This window comes from Henckelia pumila, chromosome 1 (genome assembly GCF_033568475.1).
Source record: "Henckelia pumila isolate YLH828 chromosome 1, ASM3356847v2, whole genome shotgun sequence".
Taxonomy (NCBI): Eukaryota; Viridiplantae; Streptophyta; class Magnoliopsida; order Lamiales; family Gesneriaceae; genus Henckelia; species Henckelia pumila.
In genome coordinates this window covers 177,881,226-177,902,576 of record NC_133120.1, presented here as the reverse complement: position 1 = coordinate 177,902,576, position 21,351 = coordinate 177,881,226, and the positions used below count along the sequence as shown (strand labels likewise).

Sequence of the window (21,351 nt, the reverse complement as noted above, 5' to 3'; positions counted from 1 at the left end):
GGGCCCAATAATATGACGCCGTTTAAAGTGACATGTCAAGATGACCCATCAATATTAAGTTGTGATGGACGGTCGCCATGTGGATCCCCCAATAATATGAGCCGATCCCATGGGAGTTCCACCCAACTTACAACATTTGTCGATCCAATGTACAGCTTTCCGACGAACGGGCCCCCCCAATAATATGAGCCGGACCGTATCCGCGGGTAGCATCACATACATTGACCGTTGATGGAAGGTAGGAACATTTAAACAATATTTAAATTTCCTTTATTTATCTTGATATAAATTTTAAATCATATTTAAAATGAGGGATTTTATTTATAAAAATATTTGTCTCATCATTTTTAATTTATTGCATGCATTGCCGGATTCACGCAATTTATGTCTAAACATGCATACAATCATAATATCACATATTATATAGGATGATCGATTCCATTTCTAATTGACCCGTGGTTGCCAATCACGGGTCTTAGTCCAATCCTAGGTAATATGCAGTATGCAAATGCAATCCTATTACATATGCTTCCAATTTACATTTCTTCAGTCTTCATTGTCTGCTGGGCCCACCATCTTCAAATCTTGATCTCCCACTAAATCTAATGTATTTACAATTAAATAACAATGACAAGTAGGGGATACATTTTTAGGGGGTGGGAACGGGCTATAAACCAAGCCCACTTTTATTACATATGACATTCATATCGGGCCATAAACCAGGCCCATTAATAAAACCAACAACAATAAAGACAAAATGTAAATTCCTAACATACACCTACAAAATTGGTCATGGCAATCGATCATCCTTATCCAATAACATTTAATTCAAAATTAATTTATTGGATAACATGCTGTGGCAATTCAAATTTAAACAAGATAAAATCATATTTTATATATAAAATCACATTTCACATATAAAATCATATTTTATCTCCATATCAAATAAAATCATATTTTATCTATAAAATCCAATTTTACAAATAAAATCATATTTTATCTAATATATCATAAGATCATATCTTATCATCAATTGTACCAAAATAATTGATTTCAAAATTCAATTTACGGATAAAATATTAAAATTTTCCAAAAATTCAAATTTATCCAAAATCAATTTTAAAATTTACGGACTCGAACAATTCGATCCGAAATCTCGTGAACCAATCAAAAACAATTTTTGACCGGACCAAAAATAAAATTTTAAATATTAAAATTAATAAAAATATTAAAAATTAATTTTTCCAGCGGGCCACCCGGGACACTCCCGGGTTGGCCCGCACCCGGGGCGCGGGCCAGGGGCAGCCCGGCTGCCCCCTTAGGGCAGCGCCTGGCGCCGCCCCTGGGCGGCGCCGAGCGCCGTCCTGGGCGGCGCCGAGCGCCGCCCTGCGCAGCGCCCAGCGCTGCGCTGGGCGGCGCCGAGCGCCGCCCCTGGGCAGCGCCGAGCGCTGCCCTGCGCAGCGCCCAGCGCTGCGCTGGGCAGCGCACAGCGCTGCCCTGGGCGGCGCCGTGCGCCGCCCTGGGCGGCGACGGTCGCCGCCTTGGGCGGCGCTGTGCGCCCCCTTTGGGCGGCGCCGTGCGCCGCCCGGGCAGCAACAATTGCTGCCCCACCGGGCAGCGATCCAATCGCTGCCCGGGTTTTGCCCCGAAAAAATTTTTTATTTAAAATATTTATTTTGTTTCAAAAACCGAGACTCAAAAATTTTGTACAATTGATTAATTCAATCGATTGATCTGAGCAACCTGGCTCTGATACCACTGTTGGAAAACTGGCGAGTTCCCAGACCATTTACGATTGATACCCGGTGCAGCGGAAGTTTAAAAATTTTTCATGGAACGTTTCCATGGTATGGGTATCAACCGTTCATCGATTGAATTACGTGTGTGTAAAATTTAAATAACAATTAAATAAATTTTACCTCAAATCTCGCAACGAGATTAATGGACACCAACAGAACAATTCTGCTCTTGTTGTCTCTCCCTGGAACCGATGAACGCCTTCAATCAGGTCCACGAACAGAGGTTTAATCCCTCTGATAGATTGCACTAGAAAATCTATCAGAAGTTTTCTGCGAAGAGAATACACGAATTTGATTCGTTATTCCTTACTGCGATTCAAAATCACAGACCGGAATTTCTCAGACAGAGAGGGAGGGGGGCGACGGCCAAGCTTGAGAGAGGGGCTAGGGTTTCGATTTTTTTTCTCTCAAAATTATGAGCTATCGTGTGTAATTTCTGTACTGAAATAACTTATTTATAATGCAGGCCACTAACACCTTAGGGCCCATTAGTCATAAGCTGGGGCCCGACAAGCAAAGCCCACTCGTTCAGAAATTAATATAAAATTCATCGTGACTCCGATTGATGAAACGATTTCACCAATGTGCACAGAAACCATTTCTGCACGTTTTAAAGTCAAAATAAATTTTCCTGAATCCGAATTCAGTGGTTTCCAAAAATGTCCATCCCTATGTCATTTTAGGAAATCCTACTCCCTTACTCTTATTTAAGAAGTCCAACTCCTTAGTTCATTAAATTTAACTCTTTAAATTTAACTATCTCAACGGGGATTAAAACTCCATTACACTGTGTGACCCTCAATGGTTCAGGGATACAGCTAGCCGTGGGCTCACAACTCCTTGTGACTCGGAACAACACTTTCCAACTTGCCCAACGAATCATGGTAAAGCGCCTAGCAACATCGCCCCATGATTCCCTAGGTATCACTGATAGTGCCTACAAGAACCAGTAGATTTTGGTTAGCGTACAGTACGGTCCCTTCATCCATATATCCCGATCGAATCAACAACCATTGGTATATCGAGAGTCGCTCAAGATTCGATAACTATGCAATGCATCTTGAAGATCAAATTAGTGACATCGCATGTGCTACTAAGAAACCATTTCTTAAATCACATCAAGTACTCTGGCCAGAGATTTGTCACACTAATATCTCCTCAGATCGCATAGGATATCCACACTCGCAAGTATGTGGTGAATCCTTGACAACAATGCATTGACTCCTATATGTGTCGTAACTGTACCCAATCTCGACACCTGATGACCCCCTCAGAGTCGGTAAACGAGTCAAAGCACAGTACTAGCATATAGAGTCTCCATGATGTTTCAAGTCGTAAGGACTAATGGTGTACAACCAAAACCGCGGACTTTATCCACTCGATAAGTGATAACCACTTGGAAAGTCCGGATAGGGTAGTTCGACTATTCATCCTATGAATATCCATTTGCATGCTTCGAACATCTCCATGTTCCCTACCAATGAAACGTGGTACTCCGCATCGCAAATGCTAGTCTCAAACTCGAGCGACCCTTATCCTTATTATCGGACGGCTCAATCGACTAGGAACGGTTTTAGAATATACAGTGACTATAAGATGTATTTCATGATAGACATCTCCATGTTCTACCACATCTTACATACACTATAGTATATTCAAGGTCTTTATCAAAACAACAATAGTATATCACAATATAACAATATGAAGTAATATAAAGTCATTGCCATAAAAGTGTAAATAATATTAAACAAAAGATTGTTTATACAAAGAGTCAACAAAGCCCATAGCCACACAGTTGGCTCACTGGGCACCCACTCTTACAAAGATTTGGCACAAGAAGATAAATAGCTAGCTTGAAAGCCCAAGAAAAGCATATACTTGCCTTCTTGCCAAAAACTTATAAGAAATGGAGATGGAGTCAAGGGGAAATGGATGACCAGCAGCTATCTTTGGACCTTCAAGGTCTTCCTCCGGTGACGGAAACGGTGTTGGTGGGCGGCGGCGGCCGAAAAAGTGAAGGGGAGGGGTGGCCGATTTGTTGGGAAGAAATGGGAGAGAAAAGAGATTGAAGGTGGCGGCTCCAACTTTTGTGTAGTGTTAGGGTTTGATTTTTGTTTTGTTTTGTGTTTAAAAGTTGAGTGTTAGGTGTACATGTGAGTATACGTATATGTGTAAGGATAAAAAGTAGTTGTGAGTGTTGCTTTAAAAGTACAACTTAAGATACTACAACTTTTGCCTACTAAACTTACAATAGCAAAATTCCTAAGTTTAAAATCCCAAATTAAAACATTAAATTGAGTTCTACTAGTTCGGGTTTAAGAAAATTCTAACTTTTGAAAAAAGTTAAAGAATAAGCTCAAGAATGCGTTAAAAGTGACTTTTGACACCCGAAAACTTGTAAAACCAAACTTTCGTTTAATTTCCTCATTTCTCTCAACTTATAATTCTTGAAATAAAATCTTGGAATTTACCGCCGAAATCCACCATCGCCGCATACCGGAACTGGAAGTCACTGAACTCAAGAATCTCAAGAATAATTAAATTAATAATTAAAAAAATAACATCTGAAGAATTTTTAAGCACTAACTTAGGAATTAAAATAAACACTTTAAATATTTTGATGTCACAGCGATTAATAAAATATTTAAATTATAACAATGAGATTAAAATAATAAAAAAACTTGACGAACGATTAAAAGCATTTAATTAAATACACAAGCAGAATAGAAACCTTTAAAACGACTTGGACAATTAAAAACATTTATATAAATAATCTAGGCTTTTAAAATGATTTAAAATAACTAACTGCTAAACTCAAGTTATTAAAAATAAATAAGTTGGACAATCAAATATATTTAAATAAATAAGCTAAACAGTTAAAATCATTTAAATAAATAAATCTTAAACCTTTAAAATCTTCAAAATAATTAAGTGGTATAATAAAATATTTTAAATGAATAAACTTTAAAAATTAATATTTTATTAACACTAAAATTTATATAAAAAATTTAAATCAATTAAACTTAAAACAATAATCCTAATATTTATTAAATTTAATATGTGCGAATTAGTAGATTGGATTTTAGGTACTACATAGACACTGAGAGTCACCATGACCGATGGGTCTGTCGAACTCTAGTGATCCAGGGACATTTGGTTCACGTCCTGTAAGGAATGAGTGGTTGGGTCCAGTGGTTTGAGTCCCAGCGGCTACAGCGCATGTCTTAGGCGCCAGTTTGAGCAGATTTCTGATTCGTTATCCAGATATGATCATTGTACATTACATTGCATGCATCATACGTATGTTATTCGTACTAGCGTACTGAACATTTTATGCTCACGTCCAGTTATTTTTCTGTTGTCTGGACACCCAATTCGACGGGGCAGTTTCACGTATTTCTCCTAGAGATTTGGAGATTTGTTGGTGACCAAAACAGGATTGCAGGGTTAGCCACTAGGTTTTATCATGCTGATATTAAGTTATTTGATTTTTCGCAGCTTATCTCTGATTATGATTAATTATTATTTAATTGCATGCCTAAGTTTTTTATTAATAGGTGATCACGGTACAGGTCACTATAGTAAGAGTTTTCTGAAGAATTTTTATTTATTTACCAAAATATCATAATCACTTTCGAAGAATTGGAACTAGTATGAGAACCCAACTTTGAGTTTTCTTAAATTGTGCATAAGCATATACAAAATCTGTGGGACAAGAAGCACAAAAACCGTTAAGTTAAAAGTGGAGAAACACTTTTTTTAGTAATTACAAACACTCCCTTAATAGTCCGAAATATATAAATTTTGACAGCAAACATGCAACATTAATATAAACATGCCCGCGAGGGAGAATCTAAGTTGGTGGAGTAAGTAAGCACTTGGTCAGTGATCAGATGTTCAATTCTCAATAATAACACTTTTTTGGACTAAATTTTCGCCCAAAGCTTTTGCAGTACGATTTATCTAACTAGCAAAGTTTGCATGCAATATGCGTTGGTCCAAAAATTTACTCAATACACACGAAAAAAGTAACGATGGCAAGTTTTCGCATTATAACATAGAATGTAGGTTAGTACATACTCTTGAATATATATTTGGTTTACTCTCAAAAAAATAAATAAATATATATATATATATATATATATATATATATATATATGGTTTTAGGTGCCTTACAGCTCAGAGAAAGCCCATGCCGAATCGCATACAGCTCACAAGTGAACTTCTGCAAGATACGCCTATTTCAATTAGTTCAAACTACTGCCCTTAATTTATTTGGACGAATAATATATATTGGGGATAAATAAATTAATGCCATCAGGTAGGATTATAATATCTATATTTTATCGAAAAAAATTTAATTTTTTGAAATTGACAAAATTTTGATATTGATAACATTACCTCAATAATGAACCATCTCGTAATATACACTAGCAATGCAGTACACACAATACGTTACGAGATATAATACTATATATAGAGGGAATGTATTGTACGTGTATGTATATACTATATATAATCTATTTTTATTTATCCAATATTTAGTTTCATTTTTTTTTTTTACAAAATAAATATTTGTAAATGTAGATCGAACATTTACCTTTTTATCAAAAGTTATAGCTAGTGGTAATGATACAACTCAAGTTTTTTAAATCGCACAGCAGTCCAAACGTCATGGTTCGATCGCTCTACCTAATAGGGACAAATATTGCACCTCAACAATCTGTCTTCCAATAATTTCATTTCTTGCAATCAATGAGAAACAAACTCATTCATTGGCTCTGATACCAATTGTAGGACCGAGTGTTTGCCGTATTATCAAAAGTTATAGCTGATGGTAATTGTGCAAACTCAAGCCTTTTAAATCGCACAGCATCCCAAGTGTCATAGTTCGATCGCTCTACTTAGAAGGAACAATTGTTGCACCTCAACGCTATATATTTGATAGTTACAACTTTTTTACGTATTTAAAATGATGGATAACCGTTTTAAAAAAAAAACATGATGGAAGAGTTATATATATATCGTAGTAGTCCAGAAAAATATGGAAAACAATTGGCGAGATCTACTAATAAGTACACGGAATGAAATTCAATTATAAATTATAATTTTGGGACAGGGACGTAGTTGACTGATATGGTAAAAAATAAAATAAAATAATTTGATTTAAATATTTTAAAATTAAAATATAATAAAAAACTAATTTATATTAAAAAAACACTTGCAAAACATTTAATGGTAATTAAAATATTACATATTGACATGAAAAAAAAATTGAAAATATGAAGTTTCAAGTGAGCTGACTCTAAAAAAGTCTTGGTGGTTGAAAAAATATATAAATAATTTCACATATGTAGCATATTAAAATTTCACATTCTATTGATATCCTTACTTTATATTCAGGAAGAAATAGGATATTTTCAAGTAATAGATCATTAAACTATGAAAAATTCACATGGAAACTATTTAAAAAATACCTCATTTCCGACAATAAAAGAACTGTAAAATGCAAAAATATAATTCCATTTTTTTTTTTCTAGTGAAACCTGCAAAAGTTATAGACCTTACAAGTTAGATTATATATTATAAGTAGTAAAGAAATTTAAAAAAAAAAAAAAAAAAAACAACAGCTACACAATATTAGCCCCACACGTAGTACCGAAAACACTAACGGAGGGAGATTATCGATCAATTGGGCAAATCTTCTGTCGCAAGGATTCCCATTTTTTTAGTCTATATTGTTACAATTACATGACACAATCTAAAGATGGATGTGGCCATTTCAACCAAAATTAATCCTCGTAACCCTTCGTTAAATTGCTCTTTCAATCACCTCAAACTCCCCCCAACAAGAATTAATTCAGAGGAGGAAAAAAAAGGATAATGACAATTTCAAGTTTGTTCTTATGTTATTATTGGATTCTTGTCGTAATTTCTTGGCTGGGTTGGATCAGTGCACAGCCTCTAGTCCCTGCACTCTTTATCTTCGGAGACTCGATAGTTGACGCGGGCAACAACAACAATCTTGAAACTCTAGTTAAAGCGAACTTCGCTCCTTATGGAAGAGATTTTGTAAAACACAAACCAACCGGGAGATTTTGTAATGGAAAACTTGCATCAGATTTCACTGGTATATATTTTTTCTCCCATTTAAATTTTGGTAATTTTCATCGGCATTTCGTAAATAAAATATATATATATATATATATATATATATATATACTCCCTCCGTCCCATATATAATGTCTTCTTTGAATTTTCACACAAATTAAGAAAAATTTATTGGAAAATCAAATTTTATATAAACTTCCTATTTTATCCCTATTTAATGTATTAAAAAATGATTGCACAATTTTTAAGATGTAGTTAATAGGGGTATGTTAGGAAATGAGTGTAAAAAAATATTACTAATTATGGTATATGACTATATATTTGGGACAAATAAAAAAAGAAATATGGACATTATAATTGGGACGGAGGGAGTATTATTTATCCTGAGGATTTTGTATATATGTGCATGGAAGTAATATTAATATTTGAAGCAAAAATATTGAAATGCAGCTGAAAATCTTGGATTTACTTCATATCCACTACCCTATCTCAGCAAGCAAGCAAGGGGAAAAAACCTCCTACTTGGAGCCAATTTCGCATCGGCTTCATCCGGATACGACGATACTACAGCAAAAATTTATGTCAGTATATTTATAAATGCCCTGCTATTTGACCATGATTCTATATAATTATATGTATAGATTTTATGTTCTCTAAATTTAATTTACACACGAACAATATTAATTTGTATCCCCAACATGCACAAACTCAATTTATTAGAAAAATACAATCTTACAATTATATTTATTTAATTTTCTCACCTTGTTGCAGAATACTATATCATTGAGCAAACAGGTGGATTTTTACAAGAGTTTCCAAAAGAAGTTGGTGGGAATGGTTGGGAATTCAAATACTTCATCAATTATAAATGGCTCCATACACTTCGTTAGTTCTGGAAGCAGTGATTTCGTCCAAAATTACTATATTAACCCTCTACTTTACAAGAAGTATACGACTGATCAATTCTCGGACATTCTCTTGGAATCCTACACAAACTTTGTGCAGGTAATTAATTATAACAATGTTTGCATGATCATAATATACCCCTGCAGACGATATTTACACTCATCTATTCTTGTTATATATTTACATGTTATTTTTATATAAAATTATAATAGCTCAATATATATATGGAAAAGTATATATATTATCTTCGTAAAATCTCAGTATTGTCGATAACTCAACACGGAAAAAATCAATTATTAACTATCCATGTTTTCAAAATCTTGAACACGTGTACCCCTGAAAGTACATACGAACTAGAATTTGTGCTTAAGATTTGAAAATATTGGGATTTAACAGATATAATTTTTTTTTAGATTTTTCAACAATATAAGATATTGTTTGCAACCTCTAAAAATAAGTGATTATGGAGATTTTTTTAACAAATTTGTTAAAAAAATCTCCATAATCACTTATTTTTAGAGGTTGCAAAATTTGTTAAAAAAATCTCCATAATCACTTATTTTTAGAGGTTGCAAACACTACCTAAAGATTTCATTGGGATGATACTGTACGCAAATTTGTTAAAAAAATCTCCATAATCACTTATTTTTAGAGGTTGCAAACACAACCTAAAGATTTTATTGGGATGATACTGTACGCAATTAATCCATATATATGTGTATGTGCGCGCTCGTATCTACTCACACTATATATCACACAGTAATTATAGAATGATTGTGATTGTTTAATACATATATAATTAAGTAATTTATAATAAAAAAATTTTTACAAAAATATATAATTTCCAGCTAAGAAAATTTTTAAAAAATAATAATAAAGGAGATAAAAAAAATTAATTTGTGGCAGGAATTGCATAAAATGGGAGCAAGAAACATCGGTGTGACGACATTGCCCCCGCTTGGATGTGTGCCTGCGGTGATCACCATATTTGGGGATGACACCAATAGCTGTGTAGAGAACATCAACAAAGCTGCACTTTCATTCAACGATAAGCTCAATTCAACTTCTCAAATATTGCAAGCCAGACTCTCTTCCCTAAACCTAGTCGTTTTGGACATATATCAGCCTCTCCACGATCTCGTCACCAAACCCATGGATTATGGTAATATTTCAAATTGAACTCGAACTCGAACTTTTATATATATATATATTTATATATTTTATGAGATGAGATGACTTAAATGTTATCGTAGGTTTCTTTGAAGCAAGAAAAGCATGTTGTGGCACAGGATTGCTTGAGACATCCTTTTTGTGCAATTCTAAATCTCCAGGAACTTGTAAAAACGCGTCGGAATATGTTTTTTGGGACGGATTCCATCCGACGGAAGCTGCAAACAAGATTTTGTCTGACGATTTGCTAGCCGCTGGCATCTCCCTCATCTCGTAATCGAGAAATATCGGAATATTTTTTATGGTTTACCTTTTACATTTATTTATTATATCTGTGTGATATATCCCAGAATATATATATGTTATATAAGAATGTTTGCTGAATAAATGTTATAAATGTAAAATATGCTATATATTGTCGTCGTCCTCGTGGAGTTTGTTTTATAAGTTATTATACATTAAATAATCAAAAATTTGTAATTCTATTCACTACAAAAAAAAAAAACAAAGCTATTAGAGCGGTTAATTTGACTTTTCGGAGCTGTTTTCCACCGCTCCTAAAAATATTACATCGGTTTGGCAAACACAGTTATCGCCAACGGTGCTAGGACCAATTAAAGCGGAAACTAAAAACGGTGGTAAATGTTGTCATAACCGCTCTAAGATGTCGGTTTTTGCATCGGTTACAAACCGCTCTAATATATTCTCAGTCGGAGCGGTTATAAAAACCGGTCCGAAATCACTATATCAGGTGCGGTCATTAACCGATCTTGAAATTGAGGATATTGCATCGGTTTAACCGATGGTGAAACATGGATATTGCTGCGGTTTCTTGGCCGATGCTGAAGTTGGATCCTTGGAGCGGTTCATTTAACCGCTTCTGTTTGCGAGTATCAAGAGCGACTATTAACTGCTTCTAAATGCGAGCTACAAGAGCGCTTCTATTCACCGCTTCTATATGTTTGCATGAGGAGTGGTTTCGAAACTGCTCTTGAAAGTCATAATTCGAAGCAGCTTTTGGACCGCGCTTAAATGTAGTAATTTAAGAATTAGTCGTCATCCACCAATAATTGCATTAGCTTTCAATTCACCGCATTGATTATTTTATATTCCAAAAATTTTATATTAATATTTTGATTTTTCATTCAATCCACTCACCATGATATTTCCTTGAATAATTATTCCATAACTCAACAACATAAATAAATAAATAAACAATGACATTCCATTATTGAAAAAACCAATAGATATATAATCCTTAGAAACAATCATTATCAAATAACAAATCATTCAACTAAGAAAAACATATTATTTATTTTCACTCCTAATATTATGTATGAATCAAAATATCCTTTTCCCAAATTCTAACCGCTACTATTCAGTTTCTCTCATGGAGGAGGTCTACCGATACTTTCTCGAGCATTTGATGGAATATCCATGTATTGTTGCATTATTTCTGCCATCACACTTGTCATCTACAAAAGAAATAGAATTTTATGTCATGCATTTATACATGTAATTTTTAATAACTGATCATTTGTTAATATCAAACATGCTAATACCTGTTCTGGTAATGTTTCAGGGCCTCGGGATCCTCCAGCACCTCCAACCATCATGCTTTGCATAATACGAGTAAAATTTTGGTATTGTTGTTCTTGCATCCGCCTCATGGATTGCTCCATCTCGGTCTGCCTTTGCGCTTGATGTGCTTCCATTTCTGCATGTAATTGTGCTTCTCGTTCCGCATCTTTTGCCTCTATTTCTGCCTTCCGTTGTGCTTCTCGTGTTGCCTCCCTATCTTCCATTTCCTTTATTTTTTCTTCCATTTCCTTTAACTTTTCCGTGACATCTGAAGCAGTGTCATCTCCTTGACAATGGCTACGCTTATATTGCTCAGGAAAAACTTGGCTAGACAGTGCACCAGCTCCTAAACATCGAACTCGGCCAGAATGTTCTGGCCCAAACATCTCGCTACATAACAAATAAGTAGTATCATAAAATTTATAACATTAGCAAAAATTTAATGTGCTCATTACCGAAATACTTTCTCATGCACTTGTCTTGGATTTGTTCCCTCCGGCATGTCTTGGAGATGGCGCTTTATAGCCTCATTCAACAAAGCCTAACACAAAAAATTTCATAACAATAAAAATATATTGAGAAGTCATTTTAAATATTGAAACAAAATTCTTAACTCATGTCGTATAGCTTCATCATCAATAGGAGCACCTCCTTTCTTTTTACTGCGAAAATTTAATTCTAATATTTCAGTACGAGTGGGTTTTACACCATTCTCCTGAAACTAATCAACAAATTGCGCCATCAAACTTAACTAACATAAATTATATTTTATTCAGTTTAATCAATACATAAAATCTCCTAAAAATATAGATAACGAAAATTGTATTGAACTTGCAAAGACAATCATTATATATAATGCTTACAAATTTATCTTCCAACGTTGGAATATTTATGCGTCCTTGTGCATGAATTCTTCATTTTTTATAAGCATTTTCTCTATTGATTTTTGAAGATCTCTGCAATAAGTTTACAAAAAAATGCATTGTATATATGCAGATATACATAAAAATAATAATAAATTTAATATTATTACCTCCACTACAAGAAAAAAGGTCATAAACAACACTCAAAAGACAACGCTTTTTTAAAAAAACGTTGTCTTTTTTCTTTTAACAACGCTTTTCACTAGAAGCATTGTCAATATTTTGTATTATAAATAAAAGACAACACTTTTTCGAAAAAGCAACAAAGCGTTGTTAAAAATGCTTATTTTGGGTAAAACAACAACGCTTTTTAAAAAGCGTTGTATATGAGCGTTTTTTTAATCTCTACGACAACGCTTGTTTTAAAACGTTGTGTATTAACGATTTTTTTAAGTCATAACCACAACGCTTTTTAAAAATTATTATTATTATTAGCCTCGTTCTCTCTCCTCCTCCCAAAGCCATTCACGCGATCCCCTTTCTCCACAAACCCTATCAGCCTCTCCACGTCGTCGATTCGCCGCCCTATCCACGGAAAGCTACCGATTGAAGCTAAAAAATGTAAGGCCTTGTACCTGGCTTCAATTTAATACCAAGATATTGAGGAATCTCGGGCCAAAGCTCAAACTGTCGTGCCCCGTTCGTGACTGGCGCTGCGCGAGTTCTTGTTCTTCGCGATTTGAGATATTTCTGGTCGTTTCTTATTTGAGAAAAGTTAGTGATGGATCTTTGCCCTCCTGGATCATTTGTTCGGTAGTAAATACGAGCCGAGATCTACCGATTTCCAAAAAGCCTGAGCTCTGTTGATCTCTGATTATCGCTTTCAATTTCTGCAGATCAGGTTGCTCAGGTACTTGTACTGATTCGATTGAGATTTTGTTATGTTTTTTCTCTCTCGGGTGTTGAAGGGTTTTTTTATTTGAAGTTGTGCCGGCTAGTCAACTTTGATGACTCTTGTTCTGAGTCTTCTGCTTATAGTGGGGAAATTGCTTGTTTACCTTATCTGATGGGTCGAATTGTTGATATTTGGGTGGGTCTGTGATTGGATTGATCGGTTCTTTTTATAGGTGATGGCGATTGTTTGGAAAGTGGGGAGATTTGTGTGATTATCGTATTAAGATGGTGAATAGGCTGAAGGAGGACGAGAAGAATGATAGGATTATAAGGAATCTTCTCAAGCTTCCTGAGAATTGCAGGTGTATTAACTGCAATAGCCTGGTATGGTTCCTTTTTCTTTTACTGCTCTTGATTTGTCTTAATTGGATTTCGGTGGTTCTTTGTGGAGTATGTTATCTTTGTTGAAATGTTTGATTACTTGGATGGTTTCATAACCAGTTTCTTCAAGTTAAAGGGTTTGCTTGGATAATTTGGAATGCATACAATATTATGAATTTATGTCTATAAATAAAATGGAGCACTAATGAAGTAGTTAAAAAAGAAAAGATATCCATGATATTTTTTTTTTGGTTGCTAATGTTGTGAATTTTCTTAAAGTCTCTGACAAAATTAAGTGTGTGCATTGTTTCTTTTATGATTCTTAATATCGATATTTTAATAAGAGACAACGTTGTATATGCAAGCTTTCGCGGGCCATCTCGGTGATCTTGAGCTGGCTACCATGTCCATTGCTAGTAATGTCATTCCTGGATTTGATTTCGGCCCCATGGTAAATTTTTTTTATCCAATCCAAATCTTACAGGGGATGATTTACCTATGTATTTATGTATGAAACTGCTGGGGCAGCCGGCAGACGTGGCGGAGCTGTCGGGTGTGGTGGTTCTCTGTTTCATCCCTCTTCACTTCAGCTTCACTTTTCAGTTCCCGCTGTAGAGGTTCCTTCAAAGTCAGCTGAAGAACAGCGTGACTGCTTGGGTGAATCTGATAGCTTTGGTATTGTACATACTGTTGAGCTGGTTGATTTTTTACAGGCTGAAGTTTGGAGTGGTGGGCACTGCTCTTACTCTGAACTTGTCGTGGTGGATCATCGTGTGGGGATTGTTTTCTTACACCGTCTGCGGCGGCTGCCTGCTTTCCTGGACTGGTTTCTCCGCCGAGGCCTTGTCGGGCCTGCGGGACTTTCTCAAATTCTCAGCGTCTTCTGGTGTCATGCTTTGGTACGTAAGTTGTGGTCTCACCAAAATTTTAACGTTCAATCATAAGTTGTTGAAATTTACATGTGAAACTTATTTTATCCATTTCACATTAAAGGATAGCTGTTATTGTTCTATCGTTATAAATAACATATATTATAGGATTATTTGTGAATCTAACATTGATCGATTATCCATTGAACAGTTTGGAGAATTGGTACTACAAAATACTAATTATGATGACGGGGAATCTAGAGAATGCCAAAATCAGTGGATGCTTTGTCTTTCTGGTGAGAAAATTTCAAAATTACTTTTTTTTTTTAGCTCAACATCATATGTGCCTTTCTTTCGTTAAATCATATAATTGAGGGATATCTGTATGAAACTCTATTAATCAATTATTTTGTTTTGGACATAAGTAAGACTGTAAGAGTAACTAATTTAACATCAGGGGTTTGCCAAGAAATATTTAGTTGATTCTGATCTATATCCTTTATCTATTGGGAGAATTTTGTTTTTGTTTTTCCATTTGTATGTGTTTGTCCTATGTCCATGTGCTTCAACTTTAAATAATTTTATTCATTTTTCAATTGGAACAATGATGTAAAACACTACACTACAACTTTAAATAATTTTATTCATTTCTACTTTATTATTATTATTTTTTGTTTGACACATATTCTAATTTATTTGATATTTCATAACTTAAGTTGCATTAATCCTTCGTGGATGAAAGTTTGCACGGCCTCTTTTGTATGTATTATTTTGCATGAGAAATTTTTGGTGATGCTAATGAGTTCCCGTAGGTTGGGTTTAGCCGGAAGAGTAAACCCAAGTCAAATAAATTCATTGCTGCTGCAGGCACGTTGTCGACTGTGTTCGGCAAAGACTATGCCAGGTCTACCCCCGAAGAAGGGCCCTTCTAAATTGAAGAGATTTCATGAGGAGAGTTTGAACAGGAAGGAGGCTGAACAATTCTTATGTTCCAAGCACGGTGAAGAGTGTGAACTGAGCTTGGCTTTAGTTAGCGATGTATTAGGTAAGTTGCTTGGCATTATATTGAATTCTTTGATGAATATCCTTTATGGGGCATAGTTTTCCAAACTTGTACCCTCTTTCTCTTGTTCTTTCGGGCTGTTGCATAACTTTTGTAGATTGGGGAGGTTAGCTTTGTGTGCATCGTTGAATGGTAAATTTACATTCAATTTATTGTGTTGGATATTTCACAATTGTTTTGACTTGACATCTGTATTTTACTTTCAACAGGTCAATGCGGAGAAGGTAACGAGGCAAATGCAGCTTCTTTTTTGAAAGTGTTGATCGTAACTATTAATTTTCTGATTTACGGTTATAATTATAGCTACGCTACTCTGCACTTCAAAAGAAAGGTCATATAATTTATATCCATTTCAGGTAAATATGTGTTTAAATGGATGTTTTGATAATTCCAATCGCTTATTGATAATTTCATAATTCGTAGTTCATTTGATAATTTCAATCGCTTAGTAATAATTTTGTCATTCGTAGTTCATGTTTTTTTTTTACTGATAAATGTGTTTAAGTTTACTTTTCATTTTAATCTATTCATATTTGTTTTATGTTATTATTCATATTCGCATCGACACTATAAAATATTTGTTTTTTTACAAGATCGCCAAATATGTGTTTAAGTTTACTTTTCATTTTAACCAGTGTTATCTAATGTCGTATTTCAGAAGTCTGGTTCTTATTGATGGTGAAGATCGTCGCTAACTGTGGCGGGCATTCCCTTGGGCCTCATCAACGGTTCATTCTGTAGTCACATGTTTTGTATTCATTCAGAGAGACTGCATTGTTAGGATTGGCACACAGTCCACATGTTATGGCACAAATATTACCAAGATTTTCAGTATGAAATGTGTTTTAGTGTGATTTGGGTACATATCTTGTACTTTCTTATGAGAATATTTCGTCCCACAACTTTGCACTTTCATATATTTTAATGATATTATTTATATAGACATTTAAATTTGCAAAAAAAAGTCGAAAACAACGTTTTTAACGACAACGTTTTTTCACCCAAATTAACAACGAAGCACAACGTTTTTTTTAAGCCATCTCTAGAAAGCACAACGCTTTTTTACACTTAAAAAGCGTTGTCCTAGCTTCAATCTACAACCCTTTTTACGCGTTGTAATTTCTAGAAACAACAACGTTTTTTCAGCGTTGTCTTTTATTCAATCTACAACGCTTTTAAGCGTTGTCTTTTCCAAATACCACAACGCTTTTTAAGCGTTGTCTTTTCCGAATACCACAACGCTTTTAAAGCGTTGTCTTTTCTAAATACCACAACGTTTTTTCCGCGTTGTCTTTGACCGCGGTCTTTTACAACACTGCCTAAGACAACGCTTTTTCTAGGACAACAACAACGCGGAAAAAGCGTTGTGGTTTGCCTTTTTTCTTGTAGTGCTCATTCTTCTTTCAATAGTTACATAAGGTTTCCCAAACCTCGGGTTTCAGCTTATGAGTGACTGGACGAATTTGCAATAGCTCATCTAAAGGAATATTCGGGTCATAAGATGTTGCCTTGACTTCAGTCCTCCATCGCCTCCATGCAGCTCCCATTATTTGCATCACAATATTTTTGCGGCGAGTAGGAATACAAAAACCTTCCTACAAACATCAAACAATAACTATTATTTTCAAATTCAATTTTGGAACCAAAAGCTTTTCAACTTACAATTACAGATCCCCATGAAAGATCCAAACGATTCTTAGGCATTTTCCTCCAATCTAGAATACTAAGGTGTTGGAAAACGGTGTTCAGATCAATCAGAATTGATACCCGGTGCAGCGGAAGTTTTAAAATTTTGTATGGAACGATTCCATATCATGGGTATCAAAACTTTACGATTAAATTGTGCGTGTAAAAATTAAATAACAATTAAATTTTTACCTTGAATCTCGAAACGAGATTATGGACACCAACAGATAACTCTGCTCTTGTTGTATATCCCAGGAACTGATGAACGAACAATTCTTCAATCAGGTCCACGAACAGAAGTTTAATCACTCTGATAGACTGCATTAGAAAGTCTATCAGAAGTTTCTGCGAAGAGATAGAACAGATATGATCTGCTAATTCAGACTGCAAATTCAAAATTCTCAGACTGAAAATTCTCTAAGACAGAGAGAGGGGGGCGGCCGAAATTCCTAAACTGGAGGCTAGGGTTTTCGAAAATTTGAGTGTTAGTTGTGTGTAATTTATGTACTGCAATAACTTATTTATAATGTGGGCTGCTAACAGCTTAGGGCCCATTAGTCATAAGTTCAAGCCTGACAAGCAAAGTCCGCATGTTCAGAAATTAATATAAAATTCATCGTGACTCATATTGATAAACCAATTTCACCAATGTGCACAGAAACCATTTCTGCATCTTTTAAAGTCAAGATAAATTTTCTGAATCCGAATTCAGTGGTTTTCAAAAATGTCCATCACTATGTCATTTTAGGAAATCTTACTCCCTCTACTCTTAAATAAGAAGTCCCACTTCTTTATTCACTAAATTTAACTCTTTAAATTTAATTATCTCAATGGGGATTAAAAATCCATTACTTGTGTGACCCTCAATGGTTCAGGGATACAGCTAGTCGTGGGCTCACAACTCCTTGTGACTCGGAACAACAATTTCCGACTTGCCCATCGAATCATGGTAAGAGCGCCTAGCAACATTGCCCCATGATTCCCTAGGTATCACTGATAGTGCCTGCAAGAACCAATAGATTTTGGTTAGCGTACAGTACGTTCCCTTCATCCATATATCCCGATCGAATCAACAACTATTGGTAAATTGAGAGTCGTTCGAGATTCGATAACTATGAAATGCATCTTGAAGATCAAATAGTGACATCGCATGTGCTACTAAGAAACCATTTCTTAAAACACATCATGTACTCTGGCCAGAGATTCGTCACACTAATATTTCCTCAGATTGCATAGGATATCCACACTAGCAAGTATGTGGTGAATCCTTGACAACAAAGCATCGACTCCTATATGTGTCGTAACTGTATCCAATCCCGACACCTGATGACCCCAATAGAGTTGGTAAACGAGTCAAAATACAGTACTAGCATATAGAGTCTCAATGATGTTTCAAGTAGTAAGGACTAATGGTGTACAACCAAAACCGCGGACTTTATCCACTCGATAAGTGATAACCACTTGGAAAGTCCGGATAGGGTAGTTCGATCATTCATCGTATGAATATCCATTTGCATGCTTTGAACATCTCTATGTTCCATACCAATGAAACGTGGTACTCGGCATCGCAAATGCTAGTCTCAATCTCGAGCGATCCTTATCCTTATTAACGGACGGCTCAATCGACTAGGAACTGTTTAGAATATACAGTGACTATAAGATGTGTTTCATGATAGCCATCCCCATGTGCCACCACATCTTACATACACTATAGTATATTCAAGGTCTTCATCTAAACATTTTATAGTATGTCACAACATAATAATATGATAAAAGATAAAGTAAATGTCATTATAAAAGTGTAAATTATATTAAACAAAAGATTGTTTATACATAGAGTCATAAAAGCCCTTAGCCACAAGTTGGCTCACCGGGCACCCACTCTTTCATAAGGGGCAATAAGTTTCCATTCCGAGCAATCGTTCCCACAAAATTTGAAAGTGTGGGTTGCATTTCTCCATAAGGTTGACCTCTTTCATTAAATCTTACGACCAACAAGTCATTGGGACCTAATGAATTAACATCCCTCATGACTGTCCTGCCACGTGTATTTTGGCTCCTTTGAGATGAACCTAAAAAGGTATTTAAAACATAATATTAGTTCATTAAAAAACATAATGTTGCTTCATTGTTGTGAATTCAATTAGCTATTCATATAGGACATATAAAAAACGAATTTCAACCTTCCTCGTTATGCTCAGTATCGTGCTGTAACTCCAATTCAGCATTTAGTGTTTCCGATGCAGAGTGCGGTGGTGTTACATCTTGTGATTCATTTTCATCATTTAATCTCCTATTACTTGATTCTTCTCTTATGAAACGTCCTCTGGTATTTTGAAGCAACTTTTGAATTCTTTTGTTCACCATTTTCAAAGTGAAGCAATTTCTGCAAGCAATAGACAAAAAGTGTGCGATATTTTTTAAATGATTATCATCGACATTCCACATAAGCAGAAATTTTTGTAGAAAAAAAAAATCAATGATGAACCAAGAAAAAATAAATCATTTTTGCTCATCCTAAATGGGCTTAATATATGCATAAATACTAGTATTAGATTATATGTAATCAAGCACTTATGAGATCCGAGGAAAGAAAAGGTAATATCACACACTCATATTTATCTTACGAATTCAACCTCTGATCCAGATTTTGTATCTTTAAACTACGGGAATTTCTATTGTACTTTTCAATCAACAAAATCATTCAAGCAAAGATTTTGTTCTACACGGTCACAAATATGTGGCAAGAAAAAAAAAACAGAAATCATCACAAGAATACTTAGAAACAAATCAACATTTTAATTCTTCTCTTTCGGCCAAAAAGATACACGGAAGAATCGACAATACGAAACAAGAACAAAATGACACAAATGAATGGAAGGAGACGAGACAATATGAACATGTGCAGATTGTTTTCTATATATCAAAATTCACCATCAGATTTCAATTTCTCCAATCCAAGAAAATAAAAATTATTCACGCCTAAAACAATATGGATAGTCACCAAAAACTCTAGAAACCAGATTAAAATATAAGTATATATATACATCAAGAAAGAAATTACCTCCGAGATCAAAAATCAGTTGCAAGGTCCTCCCTGATAAATATCGCTGAAAAAGAGAGAGTAAACGAAGCCATATATATCACTATCACTACATTAGATAGGCGGGTTCTCGAATTGAAAGCGGGAATTGTGAAAAGATTAAAAAAATAATGCGGGGACTTTAAAAAAAAGGGTGCCCTTTCATGGCCAATAAACGTGCTATTTTAGTGTCAATTTTGGTAAAATTATGGGATTAATTTTTTAATAAACCAAATTTCGTGATTAAAGCAGCCGTATGATTTTATTTTTTCTTAAAATATCACAACGCGACAAATTTTGGATATTCTTTGGGTCCAATGTGATATCAATTATTTGCAACAAAATATTTTAAATTTCCAAGATTATAGTATGTTTATATATTTAGAAAATTTTTCGATTATAAACATCATCGGTTTATATTTTGTAAATAAAATTTTTTGTTTTATTATTTAATCATCATCATGATATATGATATATACGATATATTAATATATTATGAATTTTTTACAAATATTAAACTATATTATTTAAAAATAATTAACATTGAAAAAAACTTTGCACAATTTTTTTGGACAATATTTGGGAAAAAAGTTTATTAACTTATTTTACTCAGTATTTCATACCGAACTGTTTGATAGGATCAGGTCAGATGTTTATAAAGGAGTTGAATGAACACTAACAACAAATTTTCACTTCAAATTAAATTTAATCTGATTAGAAAACTGAACTTGAAATTTTTGAGTGTCTATATCAGTTTGGCCAACAAAATAATGCGAAAAAAAGCCTAACTAATAGATTAGAACAATTTAAAAAAACTTGCAAAAGGTAAACTGAAATGTAAAGAACATAGCATGCATGGTTGAAGGATTTTCACTAGAGGCTTTGAACTTTACAGGCAAATCTCTATTCAGCTTGTACTTAAACACTACCAAAATTGGAATTCCTA

General features: G+C 34.5%; 2 protein-coding genes and 1 long non-coding RNA gene across 5 annotated transcripts; 2 read left to right on the top strand and 1 right to left on the bottom strand.

Moving 5' to 3' along the window:
- Positions 1-7,673: 7,673 nt before the first annotated feature.
- On the top strand, positions 7,674-10,379 carry LOC140875821 (GDSL esterase/lipase At5g22810-like). Its single transcript, XM_073279616.1, has 5 exons — positions 7,674-7,929; positions 8,361-8,491; positions 8,682-8,915; positions 9,723-9,978; positions 10,070-10,379. Exons 1-5 carry the CDS (start codon positions 7,683-7,685, stop codon positions 10,261-10,263), a joined length of 1,062 nt encoding a protein of 353 aa, XP_073135717.1. The 5' UTR covers positions 7,674-7,682; the 3' UTR covers positions 10,264-10,379.
- Positions 10,380-12,925: 2,546 nt separating this feature from the next.
- Positions 12,926-16,501, top strand: LOC140874771 (uncharacterized). 3 transcript variants are annotated; one of them, XM_073278163.1, is made up of 9 exons: positions 12,926-13,340; positions 13,558-13,708; positions 14,071-14,156; positions 14,419-14,604; positions 14,786-14,870; positions 15,442-15,619; positions 15,847-15,861; positions 15,941-15,993; positions 16,296-16,501. In XM_073278163.1, the coding sequence occupies exons 2-9, from the start codon at positions 13,610-13,612 to the stop codon at positions 16,311-16,313; spliced, it is 720 nt and encodes a 239-aa protein (XP_073134264.1). In that variant the 5' UTR covers positions 12,926-13,340; positions 13,558-13,609; the 3' UTR covers positions 16,314-16,501. The 3 variants fall into 3 exon arrangements, with proteins under 3 accessions (XP_073134264.1, XP_073134263.1, XP_073134262.1); XM_073278162.1 differs by lacking the exon at positions 15,941-15,993; XM_073278161.1 differs by having other exon boundaries at positions 15,847-15,993.
- Positions 16,502-19,122: 2,621 nt separating this feature from the next.
- On the bottom strand, positions 19,123-20,489 carry LOC140887479 (uncharacterized). Its single transcript, XR_012151910.1, has 3 exons — positions 20,388-20,489; positions 19,507-19,709; positions 19,123-19,395 (listed from the first exon to the last, which is right to left on the bottom strand). It is a non-coding gene; the product is annotated as an uncharacterized lncRNA (long non-coding RNA).
- Positions 20,490-21,351: the final 862 nt, after the last annotated feature.